The 16,448-nt window shown below is 38.4% G+C and overlaps 2 protein-coding genes across 20 annotated transcripts in view; one reads left to right on the top strand and one right to left on the bottom strand.

Annotated features, from left to right (window-relative positions):
* Positions 1 to 16,448, bottom strand: part of CEP15 (centrosomal protein 15) — a 431,988-nt gene that overhangs the window by 230,202 nt on the left and 185,338 nt on the right. The gene's annotated exons all lie outside the window — the stretch shown is intronic.
* CADPS (calcium dependent secretion activator) overlaps positions 1 to 16,448 on the top strand; it is a 434,367-nt gene that overhangs the window by 321,674 nt on the left and 96,245 nt on the right. For 13 of the 19 annotated variants that reach the window (XM_087708793.1, XM_087708792.1, XM_087708791.1 and 10 more), the window contains one exon: positions 13,221 to 13,367. The exons of the other annotated variants lie outside the window; for them this stretch is intronic. In XM_087708793.1, the coding sequence (XP_087564919.1) occupies positions 13,221 to 13,367 (147 nt within the window). The remainder of the gene's footprint in view (positions 1 to 13,220; positions 13,368 to 16,448) is intronic. 19 annotated transcript variants of the gene reach the window in all.

The following is a 16,448-nucleotide window of genomic DNA, read 5'->3' as shown; positions in this document are numbered from 1 at the left end:
AGACTTATATACCGCTTCATAGGGCTTTCAGCCCTCTCTAAGCGGTTTACAGAGTCAGCATATTGCCCCCAACAACAATCCGGGTCCTCATTTTACCCACCTCGGAAGGATAGAAGGCTGAGTCAACCCTGAGCCGGTGAGATTTGAACCGCTGAACTGCAGATGTCAGCTGAAGTGACCTGCAGTACTACACCCTAACCAATGCGCCACCTCGGCTGTTAGAAAGATCTGAAGCTAAAAGTAGGAGAGGAAAAGATAAAATGGCATTTATTTGATATATTAGTACTTAAGGCACCAGGATAGAAACTAGGAGACTGTGAGTTCTAGTCCTGCCATAGGCATGAAAGCCAACTGGGTGACTTTGGCCCAGCCACTCTCTCTCTCAGCCAGGCTCATTCAACAAGATGTCCAGTCAATTCCTGTGGCAACTAATGGATTAACACTTGTTTGATCAGAAAAAAGCAAACCCTGCATTTGCGGGGAAAATGCTAGGGGAAAAAATCTAAAAGGTGTTATCTTGTTTTATATTATATTGTGGCTAACTGCAATACTAAATGTATATTTAATTGATTCTGTGTACACTTATTGAGTTTAAATTAATTAAGAGTTTGTGAATGTGGTGTCATGCTAGTTTATATAATGTGTATATTCCAAAGTAGTCCTACTCTCTTCATAGGATTGAAAGTCATGGCTTGCCATAGCTTTTTTTCTTCTTTACAAGAACTCAGGCCAATACTGATTTATGGCTCTTGAATAGCGATTTCTGCTTCTAAGCCATTTTAGGTGACTTTTGGTAAATCTCATATGCTGAATGTATGTATAAACAACCATATTTTATCTGCATAGTAAGATTGGAAATTGAAGACTGAAGTTCACAAGTTCTTCCTGTATTTCAAGGAAGGACAATCAAGGCAGAATTGGCATTTAAGAACTCTATCCATCTCAGATAAGTTTCTGATATCTACCTACAGTATAACTTTTTGTCATCATGCTACCCTCTAACAATTTCACCAAAAAAAACCTCAATTCTTACTTGTTTTTGGAAAATTTACTATTCAATACTGGCTTGAACATATAACTAGCATAAAAACTCACATCCATTTGCTTGACATCACAATATTCTTCGTGGCCTACCAGCAGTTATTCAACATCCAATAGTTATGCCATCAGATCCTCTTCAATTTGTATAATTTCATGAGAACTTTGAATAATGTAATACTCAAGTATAGAATGCAGTCATTTAAGACTTAGGATGGCTGTGGTGTCAGGAAACTGATTATGAGGATTATTTACTATCTTCACCCCTCCTGGCAGATACTTTGCAAACCCAGGTTCTATTGCAAACCTCCTATGGAAGTTTGGATGGGAAACAAGAAATTGGCTAGATAAAATTTTAGTCTGATTCAGACATGCTTTCCTTCCTATGCTTTTATTAGGTCTGTGCAGCATATTGCATTCAAAGGGATGTTTCCAAAAGCATGTTCTCAGTCTGCTTTAAGGAATTGCCCATAGGAGAGGTACTACGCTAGAGCCAGAGTTTGGTCTAGTGCTTAAGAGGTTTTGACTAGGAGCAGGGAAACCTGAATTCCAGTCCTGTCTTAGGCATGGAAGCCAACTGGTTGAGTTTGAGTCAATTGTTTTTATTTATTTAGTTAGTTAGTGTGTTTGTCAAACATGTATAAGATAACAGGTATAAGTATAAACATGGACATGAACACAGGGTAAAAATAAATGGGGACAATAAGACAGGGACGGTAAGCACACTGATGTGTTTATGCACACCCCCTCTTAGGAAAGGGGTGAGCTGCTTGTACAGGGTGCTCTCTCCCTGTATGAGGAACAAAAAGACAAGGGCAAACCACTTCTAAAATCTTGTCTCAAAAATTATATGGATTTCTCCTACAGTCACTCAAAGGCAAAAAAATAAATCAATACCTCAAATATGCACCATAGCATTTTTCCCCTTCACATTTGCAGCACTGCAAGCCTTAGTTATTATCCTTCAACACAGTAACACAGAGAGCAGTTTTGTCTCTGTTGCAGTTTTCACTGTTCTTCCCACTTATTATGCAGCCAAAAGCTCAGGATTCCACCGGAAGATACAGCACTCTATTCTGTTGGAGGAGCTTCCCTGATACCAAAATCTGTTAATTTATTGTTTCAGTAAGCCACATATTTATTAACATGATCTCTGCACAGGGTAAAAACAAGGAAGACATCCCCTTTTTTATTTTGATTTCGGAGGTGGTGACTCTTTCAGCGTTGTCTTTCTTCAACCACCTGGAGATAGCAGGCAGAAAATAGGAGGAACCTGTCTGACTGATCTTTCTGCTATCTCACTTTGAATCATTAAGTCAAGCCAAGTGGATGAAGGTGCATTATCTTGTGTACACAGGATGTTCTGTCACAACATACAAGCTTGAAAACAGACCTTCCACGATGCCTGCCTTGAAAAATCAAGGTTGAAATAGAAGGTCCTTTTCTTAACTACCAGATGGCTGTCTACAAGAACATACTTTTCTTTTTTTTTTAAAAAAGATGTCTTTTCTTATGCTGAGCAGCACCTAAGGAATAACGTGAGACGCACGAGCAGATAAACACTGCAAGCCTTGAAGATTTTCACAAATGCCGAACAAATATGTTCTCCTTTTTGTTTTGTTTTATTATTTTTTTTCACTCACTCGGCAAGAGCTGCGAGGCTCACCCAAATGAGTTAACTTGCTCTTCGAAAGGTTACACAGCTGGTAAGTGTGGGCAAAACTGTGCAGGGAAAACGAATCAAAGCAAGACAGCAGCCCTAACACAGTTCTCCAAAAACACTGAATATGCAAGTTAAATCTGTTCCCAGGCTGATTGAATATACACAGGCACATGAAAGGAGAGATCCTGCCAGCATCGCCTTTGTATTCCGTGCTCCATCGATTCTACGCCATCGAGATCGCGACACGCTAAAGAACGCCGGTGGCAGAATGCAGCTCATCTTGAGCGGGAGTGTCAGATCCACAGAAAATGTCACAAGACTATAAAACAGGGGACCCTCAAACGACGAGGAAGACAAGAGAGTTCAATTGCGCTGTTATCCGGTTTTGCATCCAGGTCCTGGATTCAGTCCCTGGCATCTCCGAGTAGAAACATTTCTGCCTCAAACCCACAGGATTTAGGGTTGAAATCAGCTTTGACAAGGCATAACTAGATTGGGCGAACAGCCTGCAAGACACTTGCAGGCCAGAAACTGCCGAAGTTGCACTTGTCGAAATTTCTTGGCAACCTATCCATTTTCAGTAGGCTGATGAGTGATTTTAAATTAAAAAATCCACATATCTAGTGGTTTGTAGGCATAGTTCTTTCTTTCTTTTTAAACCATTTCAGCTGTAAGTTATTTTTTTTTCTGTTTTCAAAATATATAGGAATTAACCATTCCTAACATTTTAACCCCACCTAATTCCAAAGATGTTAACTCTTATAGCAATAGCAATAGCAGTTAGACTTATATACCGCTTCATAGGGCTTTCAGCCCTCTCTAAGCGGTTTACAGAGTCAGCATATTGCCCCCCAACAACAATCCGGGTCCTCATTTTACCCACCTCGGAAGGATGGAAGGCTGAGTCAACCCTGAGCTGGTGAGATTTGAACAGCCGAACTGCAGAACTGCAGTCAGCTGAAGTAGCCCGCAGTGCTGCATTTAACTACTGCGCCACCTCGTCTCGTCTCGGGCAATACCTTCCACATTCCTTGGAGAACATTTAAAACAATGAATAAAATGCCATACTTTCCCCCACGTCCTCAAAAATAAATGTGTTCCATCCCTGAGCTAAAGAGAGCAACACTCTTAAGTGTTTCTGGGTTTCTTTTGTACCCCTTTGTGGGAATCACTGGGGGGGAGAATCCAATTTAGATTTGCAAAACACTTAGATCACTTACCTTTGCTACTAATTCACAAATGTGAGCGTGTCACTTCCGTGCATGCGCAGGACCTTGTGCGCATGAGCAGAGCATCAAAAATGGGACATGATGATGTCCGGGAACCTCCCGCTGCTACCGGTTCTCCCAAACCAGATAACACCAGCTGAATAGCACCACTGACTTAGATGTGATTTAATATGGTTTTTCCAAGTGTTTTTCTTATGTTTGACACTCAGATTTTTGTGTATGTTGCTTCTAAACACATTTTATTTCTGCTTTTTTGACTCCTGGGGCTGAGAGAGGGTGACTGGCTTTGTGTCTCAATCAGGGCCGCTATAGTACTCACAGTCTCACAGTTTCTAGCCTGCTGCCTTAGTCACTACACCAAACTAACTCTTACTTTGTGTAACGTATGTATTTTAACATATTTTTTCTCCAGAGCAATGCATAAATACTTCTCAATTATAAATATTTTAACCATCTTTTGAACAAATAGCTGCAATTCCAAATTACATTGAAGTTCAACGGCAAAAAGTCATTGCTTCCTTTCACACAGAACTTAGAAAAGTTATCATTCAGCAACTTCACGTTCAAATAGTAATAGCACTTAGACTTATATACAGCTTCACAATGCTTTATAGCAGTGATGGTGAACCTTTTTTGGCTCGTGTGTCAAAAGCCGGGGGAGCACAGGAGGGTCGTGCGCAGGTCTGCCACATCCATAATGCTATGTGCACAACCCCAGTGCGCATGCACGCACGATTAATGCTTCCCCCCCTTTTTGGCATGCTTTTTTTGCCCTCCCCAAGCTCCAGAGGCTTTATAGGAGCATGGGGAGGACAGAAACAGCCTCCCTGCCCCCCCCGAGACCCTCCGGGAGTTTCAGAAGCTTCCCTGAAACCTGGGCTTTTCATTCAGCTCTAGATCATTTGGTAGTCTCTATAATTAGTTTTCTTGGAAGAATAAGGCTTTCAAATTATTGGAACAGGCCTTTGAAAAGATAGATCTTGAAATAAGTCTACCTATAAAGGTGTATATATTTAATAGAGCACCAACATGACTTCAAGATATATAGCATGGAATATGCATAGGAAAAACTCAGCTAAGACTAATATTCCACTTTACTTCAGCATAGGTAGTTATATAACCAATTCCTCCTACCCCCTATAATCATGATGGCAAACCTATGGCTGGAAGTGGCATGCAGAGCCATATCTCTGGGCATGCGAGCCATCTCCCGTTGCTCTTCCGGGTTCTGGCATTCACATGCGTGCTGGCCAGCTGGTCTTTGTGCACGTGGGAATGCTGAAAACCAGAAGAGCTGTACCCCAGCACACATGTGTGCACTGGAAAGCTGAGCTTCCAGTTCCGGCATGCACATGCACGCCGGCCAATTGGTCTTCACATGTGCATGCGTGCCAGAAACCAGAAGACCAGTTGACTGGTCCGCCTCATGTGCACGTCAGATACTGGAAGCTCAGCAGGCATGCACACTGGGGAACTGCTCTTCTGGTTTCCAGTGCTCCCCCTGCGCACACGTGGTCCCGTTTCGGCACTCGGTGCCGAAAAGTTTCTTCAACACTGCTCTATAATAATTATGAATAGCTAAGCTGCAATGTGACAGGGGTTCCTAATACCAACAGAAAATAATATTTGTAGCTCAAAGATGAATTGTGAATTTATTAATTGTTTCTGAGATGATTTTGAGTGAAGCAATCAAACAGTAAATAGCAGCATAATCAAGGAACCAAGAAGAGAAGAACCCTCCCGCCAATGCTTACAGGGTGATGCCCTATTTATCACCATTAGCGGGAGTAAACCTCACTTCCTTCTAGCACTGAAAATGGCATCCTAGTTGGGTAATTAAACATCTGCAAGAAAACAACCAAGCTCAGAGAGCATCAAGGGGTCCTCAATTTCCTAATAATTGAGTTAAAAAGCAGCCAATTAATATTATACGCCAAGCACAGATAATGTCCTGGGCCAATGCCTGAGAGAAAAGACAGGTCTTCAAGAGAAGACCAGTAAGATCAGAGCCATTTGTATCTTTAAAAACAGTAGAGAATAAATGATGTTCTATAAGATAGATGGCCAATAATTTCATGTAGGTAATAAATAGGAGTAGGGAGGGATGAATTACACCACACAAGGTCTAGAGATTAAAAAATATAAATTCGCCACTTGTTTCCTTCTGTCTTCAATTTTATTTTAACTCTGAGTCTTTTGGGTTTTCTCTTCTCTAATAATAAAGATTTTTCTCACCTGTGCTGCTTCCATTTCAGGGGCTTGTCCCAACCTTCTGCAGCCATATTGGCTGCTTCTCTTGTAGCCGGCAAAAAGAGCTTTTTCTTGGATCAATCAGGGGCTTTGCGATGCCCCTGAGATCAGCAGGACATGCCCTTCATTATCACCATTCCTTCAGAATGATTTAGATCCAAATGGATCATCCAGCAACAGAGATATCGACAGCAATCCTGGAGTCCCCAGATTGCATGTTGTGTCATTGCAACATCAAGTACTGCCTTCAACACAACCTGGTTTTTAAGACCTTGTGAAAAGCCAGTAGGGTGAGGATGAGTCTCATATCTGGGGAAAGTGATACTCAGAGGATAGGCAGCACAACAGAAAAGGGTTTCTTCCTGAGTCCCTCTGGATGGCACTTCCTTATTGATATGAACTAGAGAATCCTCTTCTAAGAAGAAGGACAGAAAACACTGAGTGAAGGGCTTTATAGGTAAATTGAATTGATTGATTGAATGGAATTGATTGAGGTATCTGCCAGCCCCTTGAACTGTACTTTGAAACATACAAACAACCAATACAGTTCATAGAGCAGTGGGGTCATATGTGCCAAGCCACAGGCACTCTTAACTGCTCACACCAGTGAATCTTAGAACAGTTGAAGCTTCTCAATATTCTTTAAGGGCAGCCCCATAAGCTGGTGCTAAACATGCCTACTCAAAAATAGAACTTGCTGCTATCTCTAAATTATGACTGCATTTCATGTAAAGAAAGTTTAATTGAACACAGTAGTAGCTTCTTCAAATAAACATTTAGGATCACTTTGTTAATACAATTTTAATGTCTCATTTCATTCCTTTCATAAAGCAATGATGAAAATAATTCAAAACATGCTTCTGGATTTGAACATGTTACTGTGAGAGTCACTTTGGCGTAGACATTAAGTCATCAGATTGGGAGTTCTTGATCTGCCTTAGGCACCAACCCAACTGGGTGACCTTGGGTCAGTCACTTTCGCTCAGCTCTAGGAAGGAGGCAAGGCAGGGCAAACCACTTCTGAAACATCTTGCCAAAAAACCTGCAGGAATGGAAGAAGAAAAATAATAATAATATTATACATTTATGCCAATTTTAAAAAGTCACAAAGGCTATATGAGCTTGTCCAGATACCAGTACTCAAGAGTGACTGGAAAGCACCCTCCAAAAAAATTATTGACTAAGAATTATTGAACTCTTTTTTATTATTAGATAGTTTTTATTAGTTTATAATATAAAATACAAAGAGAATACAAAAGCAAATATCAGTGAAATTAGGAAAGGAGAAAGGGAAGTGAATAGTGGGGGGAAAGAAGGGGAAAAGGAAAAAAAGGTAATGACTTCCAAATCCTTTGGTGCAGTAAAATAAGGCATTAAGATTTACCCTCAACTTTTTACTTTTTCATAATAATAGAAACTAGCCATTTCTGTAACAACAAATCTATCTAATTGGTAAAGCCCAAGGTCACAGTTTCATGTTTTCCCACCTCAAGCCCAAAGTCCAGAAGAGGTTTCCAAGTCGAAGTAAAGGTGTTTCTGTTTTTTTCTTTAATCAGAGCAATCAATTTAGCCATCTCTGCTAACACCCTCAGTTTTTGCAGCCATTCATCCATTGTGGGGGGGTCAAGATGACCTTCCATTTCTGTGCATAGAGTAGTCTTGCTTCCATCAGCATATATAACATCAGAATTCTTGAACTCTTTTTAAACAATTGTACCAGTCATTTCCACTAATGCAGGCATACAAATCACAGAGATAAGCATAATACATTCATTTTAGGATTTCCAAATGCTAGCATTGTTACTCTATTACAGTGATGACTAAACGCTAATTATAGCATTTTTCATCAATTTATCATTTAATAAGCCAAAACACTTTTTTATGATTCATTGTAGAGGAATGGGCTTAAACTCCATTTCTAAAAACTAAGCCCTATAAATCAGCTTATTTACTTACGAGTGAATCTGAGTAAGAATCATTCTACATAGTTATTTAACAAATGTTTTCCACATCTTGAATGCCATCACTTTTAAAGATCATAAACATTGTGAATGTATGGGGTAGGGGTTGTAACTTATAAAACTTTTATACTCTATGTTCAAGGACCACCTCCTGGGAAAATACAAGAAGTAACAGAGAAGTTATGAAAAGGAAAGGAACATATTGAACATCTTAAAATTGCAAAATACAACAATTGAAAGGGGAACACACTGTGTAACAAATTTTCAGGTCCTGTGAAACTTCATTGTCTGGGCCAATGACAGTGAGATACAAATTAATTGCCCTTATGCCTTATACGAGCAAAGTTTACTTAATATCTACCAATGAAGACTAGAACCATTTAGAAAAATGGGCACAAGAAAAAGGAGCTAATATAGGATGAATAGGGACAGCAAATAAAAAGCAAATCCATTGTCCCTTCATTGGTTGAACCAGCTCTTTATGAAGAAATTGCCAGCGTGGGGTATGTATTAAGTCGTATTGGGTATATCAGAAGTCTTAATTAATTTTCTAAGGGATGCTAATAATAAACAGGAATCTGCCATAAAAATTGAACTTGGAGGAACAGAGATGTTCATGTTAGGGAGTGAAATGAAACAAAGATGCATGTGGTCCCCATATCTATTTAACTTAAACAGTGACTAGAGTATAAGAAAATGCAGGATTGGAAAAGGTCATCATGTGAATAAACATCAGAGGCTGAAACATGAACAATTTGAGAAAATCGGGCTGCACCACTATGTAGCAGTGAAGATTTAAAGTAAGAACATGACAAGTTAAAAAACGGGATTGATGTAGATTTTGAAATTAAGGAGAAACTTCCTAATGGTGAAGATAACTAACCAGCGGAACAATTTGCCTTCAGAAGTTGTAGGTGTTTCATCACTGGAGGTTTTTAATAAAAGACTGGACAGCCACCTGTCTGAAATGGTATAGGGTCTGCTGCCCAAGCAGGACGTTGGACTAGAAAACCTCCAAGGTCCCTTCCAGTTCTATTCTGATTGATTGAAGTAGACAAAGGCAACATCAATCTGCACTCTTCATTGATGGCCAAAAGTGAAGATTATATATAACCATGCTCTAATGCTCTCATAGATAAAGAGAGTCATTGATATGTAATTCTACAGAGGACAGCAGGACTATGAAGGATAACAATATATAAAAATAGGGCTTTTTCTAGTGATAGTGATCGTAGTAGGTCATGAAAGTTGGATTCTTAGAAAGAGGAAGAGAAAGAAGATAGAGCTTATAGATTTGGAGCCAATTATCAAGAGTACCATGGATTCTAAAAGGATGTAATCAGTCATGGATGAAATAAAGATTAGTTCCTTGATGTGATCATCAGCGAGGAGTAACCCACATACTTGGGGAATGTGTGATGAGCAGGTAATGGACTAAAAAATATTATACTTAACAAAATGAAGTGAAAAGTAATGGATAAACTAGGTCAGTGTTTCCCAACCTGAGTAACTTTAAGATGGGTGGACTTCAACTCCCAGAATTCCCTAGCTGGCAAGCTGACTGGGGAGTTGAAGTCCACCTATCTTAAAGTTGCTTAGATTACAAAATGCTGAACTAGCTAGAACAAGCTAAAAGATTTTTGGAAATGTTGATGCTGCAGACTGTTGAGAAGGGCCTGCATTTTCTCATTTACTGTTATTATCAGCCATCAGGCTCAAGTTTAAGGCCTTTAACTGTGATTACAGCTGGAGAAAGAGATTTCCACTTGATGGCCATTTTGTATTACCTATAGAATAACTTTAAAAAACCCAGTCCAAAATGGGTATAACCAATGTGTATAACACAAAACGTTGAAAGCATTAAAGACAACATTTCTAGGACAAACTTGATTTGGAGCAGCCTTTTTAAAAGGTTCACTATAGAAAATTCTGGTGCCAATCAAATTTATTTGTTTCCATGCAATAGTTGGGATCCCCGAAAATCAGTGGGGAAAATAGTACGTTCAGCCAGATTTGTTTTGTTTTTAATTTCAATGTAGAATTTGTTTCTTTTTTTGCACATGGGAATTGTTTCTTTGCATCACCATTTATTGTTGGTCCTTCCCTCCCATGTGCCGTTTCAAGCAAAATGCAGAATTTATAATGTCTCTCCAGTGTCAGTTACTAATTTTTTTTTAACATAGGGACAGGAAAACTGATGCAATTAAAGAAGAAAAGACACCAAGCTTGCAAAGTGGTGACTACTCTGGAATAATTATAAAGTGCATAAACTCAGATTAATAATTTGGTATATGATTCTGTCTAGACTGGCTTTCGGAATGAAGTTGAAGCTAATTTCTTAATGCCGTAGTATGACAGATAATATATAAATATAGCAAGATAGATAGGAGTTTCGCTTCTCTTAAACTGGGCAGATGGTACTTAAATCATTTTGTTTCATATGAGATGGATAATATGTGAATATTTTTTTACTGTCTTTGCTGGAATATGTCTGCTATAACCAGCTGTCCTCAGTGAGCACTGTTTATGTCTTCAAATGTTTGTTTCCTGTTAGCATAGTAACAATGCTTAGGGAAAGTATTTCTAGATATCAATACCACGTGAAAATTTCATTTTACTAGGTTATTGTTTTGTGGCTATGTCTGTGGCATCTTCTGAAGTAGTGAGACTGGCCTAAAATGTGTAGGTGTAACCTAATGTCACCTTAATTAAATCACAATATATTCAAAGGGAAAAATCAATCAAATCTTAATTGCAGAAAAATAAGAACTGCATCAGTTGAAACTAAAGATGAGCATTCACATTTATTTGCAATTTTTTTATAGGAATAGGCAATCTTTTTCTCCTGAAGTTCCATTCTTTGAGTTGGGGAATCCTTTGGTAAAATTTGCTGGTATGGGAGAAAAGTGAGAATATAATCAGAATTATCCCAGCAAAATCAGTCAGCATAATACGAATTACCCGATATACTCTTACACTTTCTTTCACATTCATACAATTTGTTTTATTTTTATTTCTTTCTCTTCCTTTTCCTTCCTTCTTTTTCTTTCTTTCTCCCTAGTCTTCCCAACTAACTGCCCTCCTTTACTTATTCACTGTATACCACAATGGTATAAAGAGAGAAAGAGAATTCCCATGTATATGTATGAATTTTCCCTCTAAGCTTAACTGCTGTGTTGGGCAAAACTAAGGAATGACACCTTCTTTGCAAGTTGTATCCAACTTGTGAGCTAGGCTATATACCTACAAGTGAAGACTTGATGTTCAAGAGAAGCAAGGAGTTAGTTCATTAGTGTTAGATATGTCCAGAAGATGATCTCGGCAGACTATTCATCCCAGCATTTAGATTATTATGTGCAAAGATTTTTCAATTTATTTTATTTTGCATAAAGATATCTTTGCGGGATGTGCGTATACTGTACACCAGTGTTTGTCAACCTTAGGATGGGTGGATTTCAACTCTCAGAATTATCCAGGCAGCAAATAGCCTGAGGAATTCTGGGAGTTGAAGTCCAAACATCTTAAATTGGTACGCTTGAAAAGCACTGTTGTACTCTGTAAAGTCATCCTGATTGAAGTGCCATACATGTTCAATATCTGTTCACTTAATCAAAGTGATTTCCTATATGATTATTAGATGCATTCACCAAGTTTTTGCCAACAACTACAGAGAAACAATGTTTGCATAGTCTCCTAAAGATCAGAATAGAGCCTTGGGGGGAAGCAGAAGCAAAGAAATAAATATTTTCTTCTGTTGTTATCAGGACTTGTTTAGATTTTAGATTTCATGGGAATATCATTTTTTGCTATACATTTAAAATTAAGTATTTTGTACATGTATTTATGAACAGTAGATACTCCTTTGATCTGAATAAACACATATGATATTCTCTGTGCAGCTATTCTCCTTTCAACTTACTTGATGCAACTCAAAGCAAAAATACTTCTGAGTCAATATGCGCAAGATTAGACTGCATGCTTCCATCTGCAAATTATGGAAGCTCTTCAAATTCCTCATGTACTTCATCCAACTTGGATTTTGAAGCTGCAATTCTGTTATAAAAGTTGCATACTCCTCTAAGTTCTGCAAATTGTACAATCTCTCCAATACAGCCAAGAAGTTTCTTTACAGTACTACATGATGAGGCCCATAATATCTAGAAAGGTTCGATTTATTGATTTGTGTATGTGCCTTTCCACTGCTTTTAGCAGACTCCTATAGCATTGCCAATAATTTATTCAAAGCAGTTGCATAGGGAGGCAAAAGATCACCTGCAGATGTATATCCTCTGTTTGTTTGAATGGAAAAGAGAGCCATAAACTGAAAAACAGGGAATCCCATTTTTCACTGGGAAGACCTTCCCCACATGGATATGGGATATGTCATACGCAGGTCCCTATTCCATATGTTTCCACTGAAAGGAAATATTATTTGTTTGCTTTATTTAATAGATTTTATATGGCCACCCAACTCACATGGATGCCGTATAAAATTTATGGTAATGCCACGTGTTAGGAATAAAATGCCTACGCAGAGAAAACTCCTGGTTATATATTCAGTTGCAGAACCTCTTTTATAACAAACACAGACACACAAATCTACAAAATAGTTCTATTAGACTTTTTTTTTTTTAGGATAGCTGTGCCGTTTTGTCCTTCAAGTCTACATGCCGATCATTAAAATCATTTGAGTGTGTCCCTCGTCTTTTACCTCAAACCTAATTCAAGTTTACAGTTTTTAAAATGTGGTAGCAGTATAAGTTCCGTCCTTCTGTATCAATGTTTTAAGTTGCTCTTTTATAAATGTTCCTTCGTTTGTTTTTGTCCTTGCTCTCTCTCTCTCTCTCTTTTTGTTTTAGCAACTTGTGATCGCAGAGTGCTGAAATAAGTCTTCAATCCCACTCTTAAGCCTTTCCATACTCATGCTTCTCTCTGAAATGTTTTTGGTTTGGGTTTTTTGATTGTTGTCTTGCTGTGAACTTTGCAGATTTCTTTCTGAGTGCCACCGTGCTTCTGCTGCATCAGCATTGTCACCGTGATGGTATTTTTTTTTTCTTTCTGTCTGTTTTCTTCCCACAGGAGCTTAACAAGTAATCTTCCCAATGTGAATCTACCAAATGTGAATCTCCCTAAAGTTCCAAACCTACCAGTTAACATCCCACTAGGCATTCCTCAAATGCCTGCCTTTTCTGCACCGTCATGGATGGCTGCTATCTATGATGCCGAGTGTGTATTCAGTTCAATAGATCTCATTTCAAGCAAAAGTTTTTTTTAAAAACCGTAATCTTGGCATGAATATGAATTGTGCATTGTGAGTCAACAGATCTGAAAAGGAAACCATTGCAGAAGAGCAATGGGGATGTCTATCCCATACTACCCAAGAGGCAGGCAGCAGGCATTGAAATTGGGCAGATGGGCATTTTGTTTCATCATTTATTATTATTTGACAAAATTGAACACATTGAAGATTTTTTTTTAATTCCATTTCACACCGAAATCGATGGTCTTCTGGTTAAAATTGGTCTTTCCATGATTCCAAGGTTGCATATACTTCTAAATCTCTTAGCCAAGAGATATTTATCAGGGTTTTTTTGTTTTGCTTTTTAAATATGCATTCAAAAACAGGGAGATTGTTCTCATTGTTCTCATCTAAAATCCAATCTGTTTTGTTTGTTTAGTTCCTAATTTTCTGAATGATTGTCCAGAATAATAAAAACAATCCTCTCATTTTTGGAAGGGAGGCATTTAGAAAATATATATTATCCCAACTATTCTTGTTTGGTTAATTTTCCAAAGTAATCTTTTCCCAAGTAATCAGTCACATCAGTCCTATAGCTACATGGGAAACAAAATGACCACAGCCTTCCCTGTGTTGAACCTTGACTGCCAAAGTTCATTATGGCTTGGAATTGTGGGAGTTGAAGTCCTATACATCTGGAGAGCAAACTGATGGCCTATGTTGAATCTCCATGGGGTAGCTAATGATTTCTGTAATACAGCTAACTTGCCTAGATTATCTCAATAGGGAGAATATATATATATTGAGATTAAAACCACCACTCCCCAGTCCTGCTGCCTCTGTTATTGCTAAAACCTTGTTCTTCCGTGCAAGTTTTTTTTTAAAAAAGATGGAATCCAAAAAAAGGTGCATTAAAAGTCACAGCTGTTTACTTGCCCATGGACCAGAGGTGGGTTCCTACCAGTTCGAACCAGTTTGGCCAAACTGGTAGTAAATTGGTGGCCTGGGTCGCTGGAACTAGCAGCGACCCATGCCTGCCATGCCCCCAAACTGGTTCTTCTGCTGGGCTGCCATTTTGTTTTTCAGTTCTGCAAATGCACAGAACAATTTTCAGTGGATTTTTTAAAAAAAAATTAAGGCTTTGCGCATGCACAGACCTTTTTATTTGCAAATGGGCACGTGTGTGTAGCAAAGCAAGCACACACATGCAAAAATTTTGATGCACCAAAGCGGCAGCAATGCCAGCAGCAACCCACCCCTGCCATGGACCCTGTAGATTATAATATAGTCCATCTACATAGTCTCCTCTGGACATTTCCCAGGAGATCTCTGTATCTGCTACTAAAAAGAGTTCTGAATTTCTGTGATTACAATCATCAGTTTTGTTTAAGAATAGAGCCAATTATTTCTGGACAAATATTTGATATCATACTTTTGGGTTTTGTTTTTTTTAATGTTGCCACAATTCATTTCCTTATTTGCAGGAAATCTTTGTTCTTCCAAAGAAATATGCTTGACTCATTTGCAACTCTAGGAAATGCTTAGATTTTTGTCTTGTCTTTCCTTTCTTTCTTTCTTTTCCTTCCTTCCCTCCTTCCCTCCTTCCTTCCTTCCTTTCTTTCTTTCTTTCTCCTCCTTCCTTCCTTGCTTCCTTCCTTCTTTCCTCTCCTCCTCTCTGTCTCTGTCTCTCTCTGTGTTCGTGTGTGTGTATGTGTGTGTTTCTCTCTGTCTGTGTGTGTGTTTCTCTCTGTGTGTGTGTGTTTTTTTCTCTCTCTCTTTCTCTCTCTCTCTGTTTCTCTCTCTCTCTTTCTCTCTCTCTCTCTCTCTGTGTTTCTCTGTGTGTGTGTGTTTCTCTCTCTCTCTCTCTCTCTCTCTCTCTCTCTCTCTCTCTCTCTCTCTCTCTCTCTCTCGCTGGACAAATGCACACAACAGGAAATAGGAACACAAGACAACAATTTTGTAAACAATTTATTTTATTCTTACATGCATGGTAATGAAATGTCATCTTCTGAATCTCTTATTGTCATGCATCATTTCATAACAGATGTATCTGGCACATTTTAAAGTTGCTTTTGGTGGCATATTCGTGTCAGTGCGTTTGTTCATTTGCAAGAACCAGCAGAAATATAATGCTGGGAATAAGCATCCCCCTGTACAGAAACGTTAATAACAGATGTAGGTTATTATTATTATTTTATTATTATTGTTTTCACCTATAATGTACCCATCATGTACACGTATTCTCTGGCAGGCAAATAATCACAATGTGATTGTGATGTCCCGACTGGGACATTTCGTATTGCTCAGAGGAAATGTATCTTTTCATGATTCAAACTCAATCTAGTCAATCACCCTCACTCTATCTTTTGTTAACTTTTTTTAAACGTACAACATGTTCTGATCATAATAAAATTTCCCTGTGCGACAACAAATGATAATAAAGTCAAATTATAATAAGAATGTTAGTTTGAACAAGTTCTTCTTTTTTTGAACAATCATTCAGGAACAGGAATCCATTTTTAAATTTCTAACTTGAGATTCCCCCCCACCCCCCACCCCAAACCACAATGGTTTTAAATTGCAAATGAAATGAATAAATGTTTGCAATTCATATTCATGTTAAGCTGATTTATGAAAGGTTAGATTAGATTAGGCAGTCTATGTAAAAAAAAAAAACCTACTTTGCTCTGTGCATGCTGTGTAATATTGTTCCATTTTACTTTATTTTTGAAAAGATAAGAATCAAGGCCTTAATCTTACACATGGTTCCTCAGAGTAAGTCTCGGTCAAAATGACACATACTCATGAGTGCAGATATTTAAGATCAATGCCCCCCCAGACGTTTGCAATGGAGCAGTCATGTGGAGCTGAACACTGCGGAATTTGCCACTAAACTTCCCCAGGTGGAAATCTTTTTTAAAAATCCAAGGAGCTCTCGAAAAGGAAAAGGGAAAAAAAAAACCCAAACCTAGCGTTCTTTTTTTTTTATTTGAAATTTCTAGAAGCAGATGGGTGTCATCATGTTGTAATAATAAGTAACAGTTATTGAATTCCTGGCTACCTAATTG

The sequence above is a fragment of the Thamnophis sirtalis genome, unplaced genomic scaffold (genome assembly GCF_051295495.1).
Source record: "Thamnophis sirtalis isolate CommonGarterSnake01/CBP01778 unplaced genomic scaffold, rThaSir2_p1.2 scaffold_3, whole genome shotgun sequence".
NCBI classification, from domain to species: domain Eukaryota; kingdom Metazoa; phylum Chordata; class Lepidosauria; order Squamata; family Natricidae; genus Thamnophis; species Thamnophis sirtalis.
This window is presented reverse-complemented; position numbering and strand designations above follow the sequence as displayed.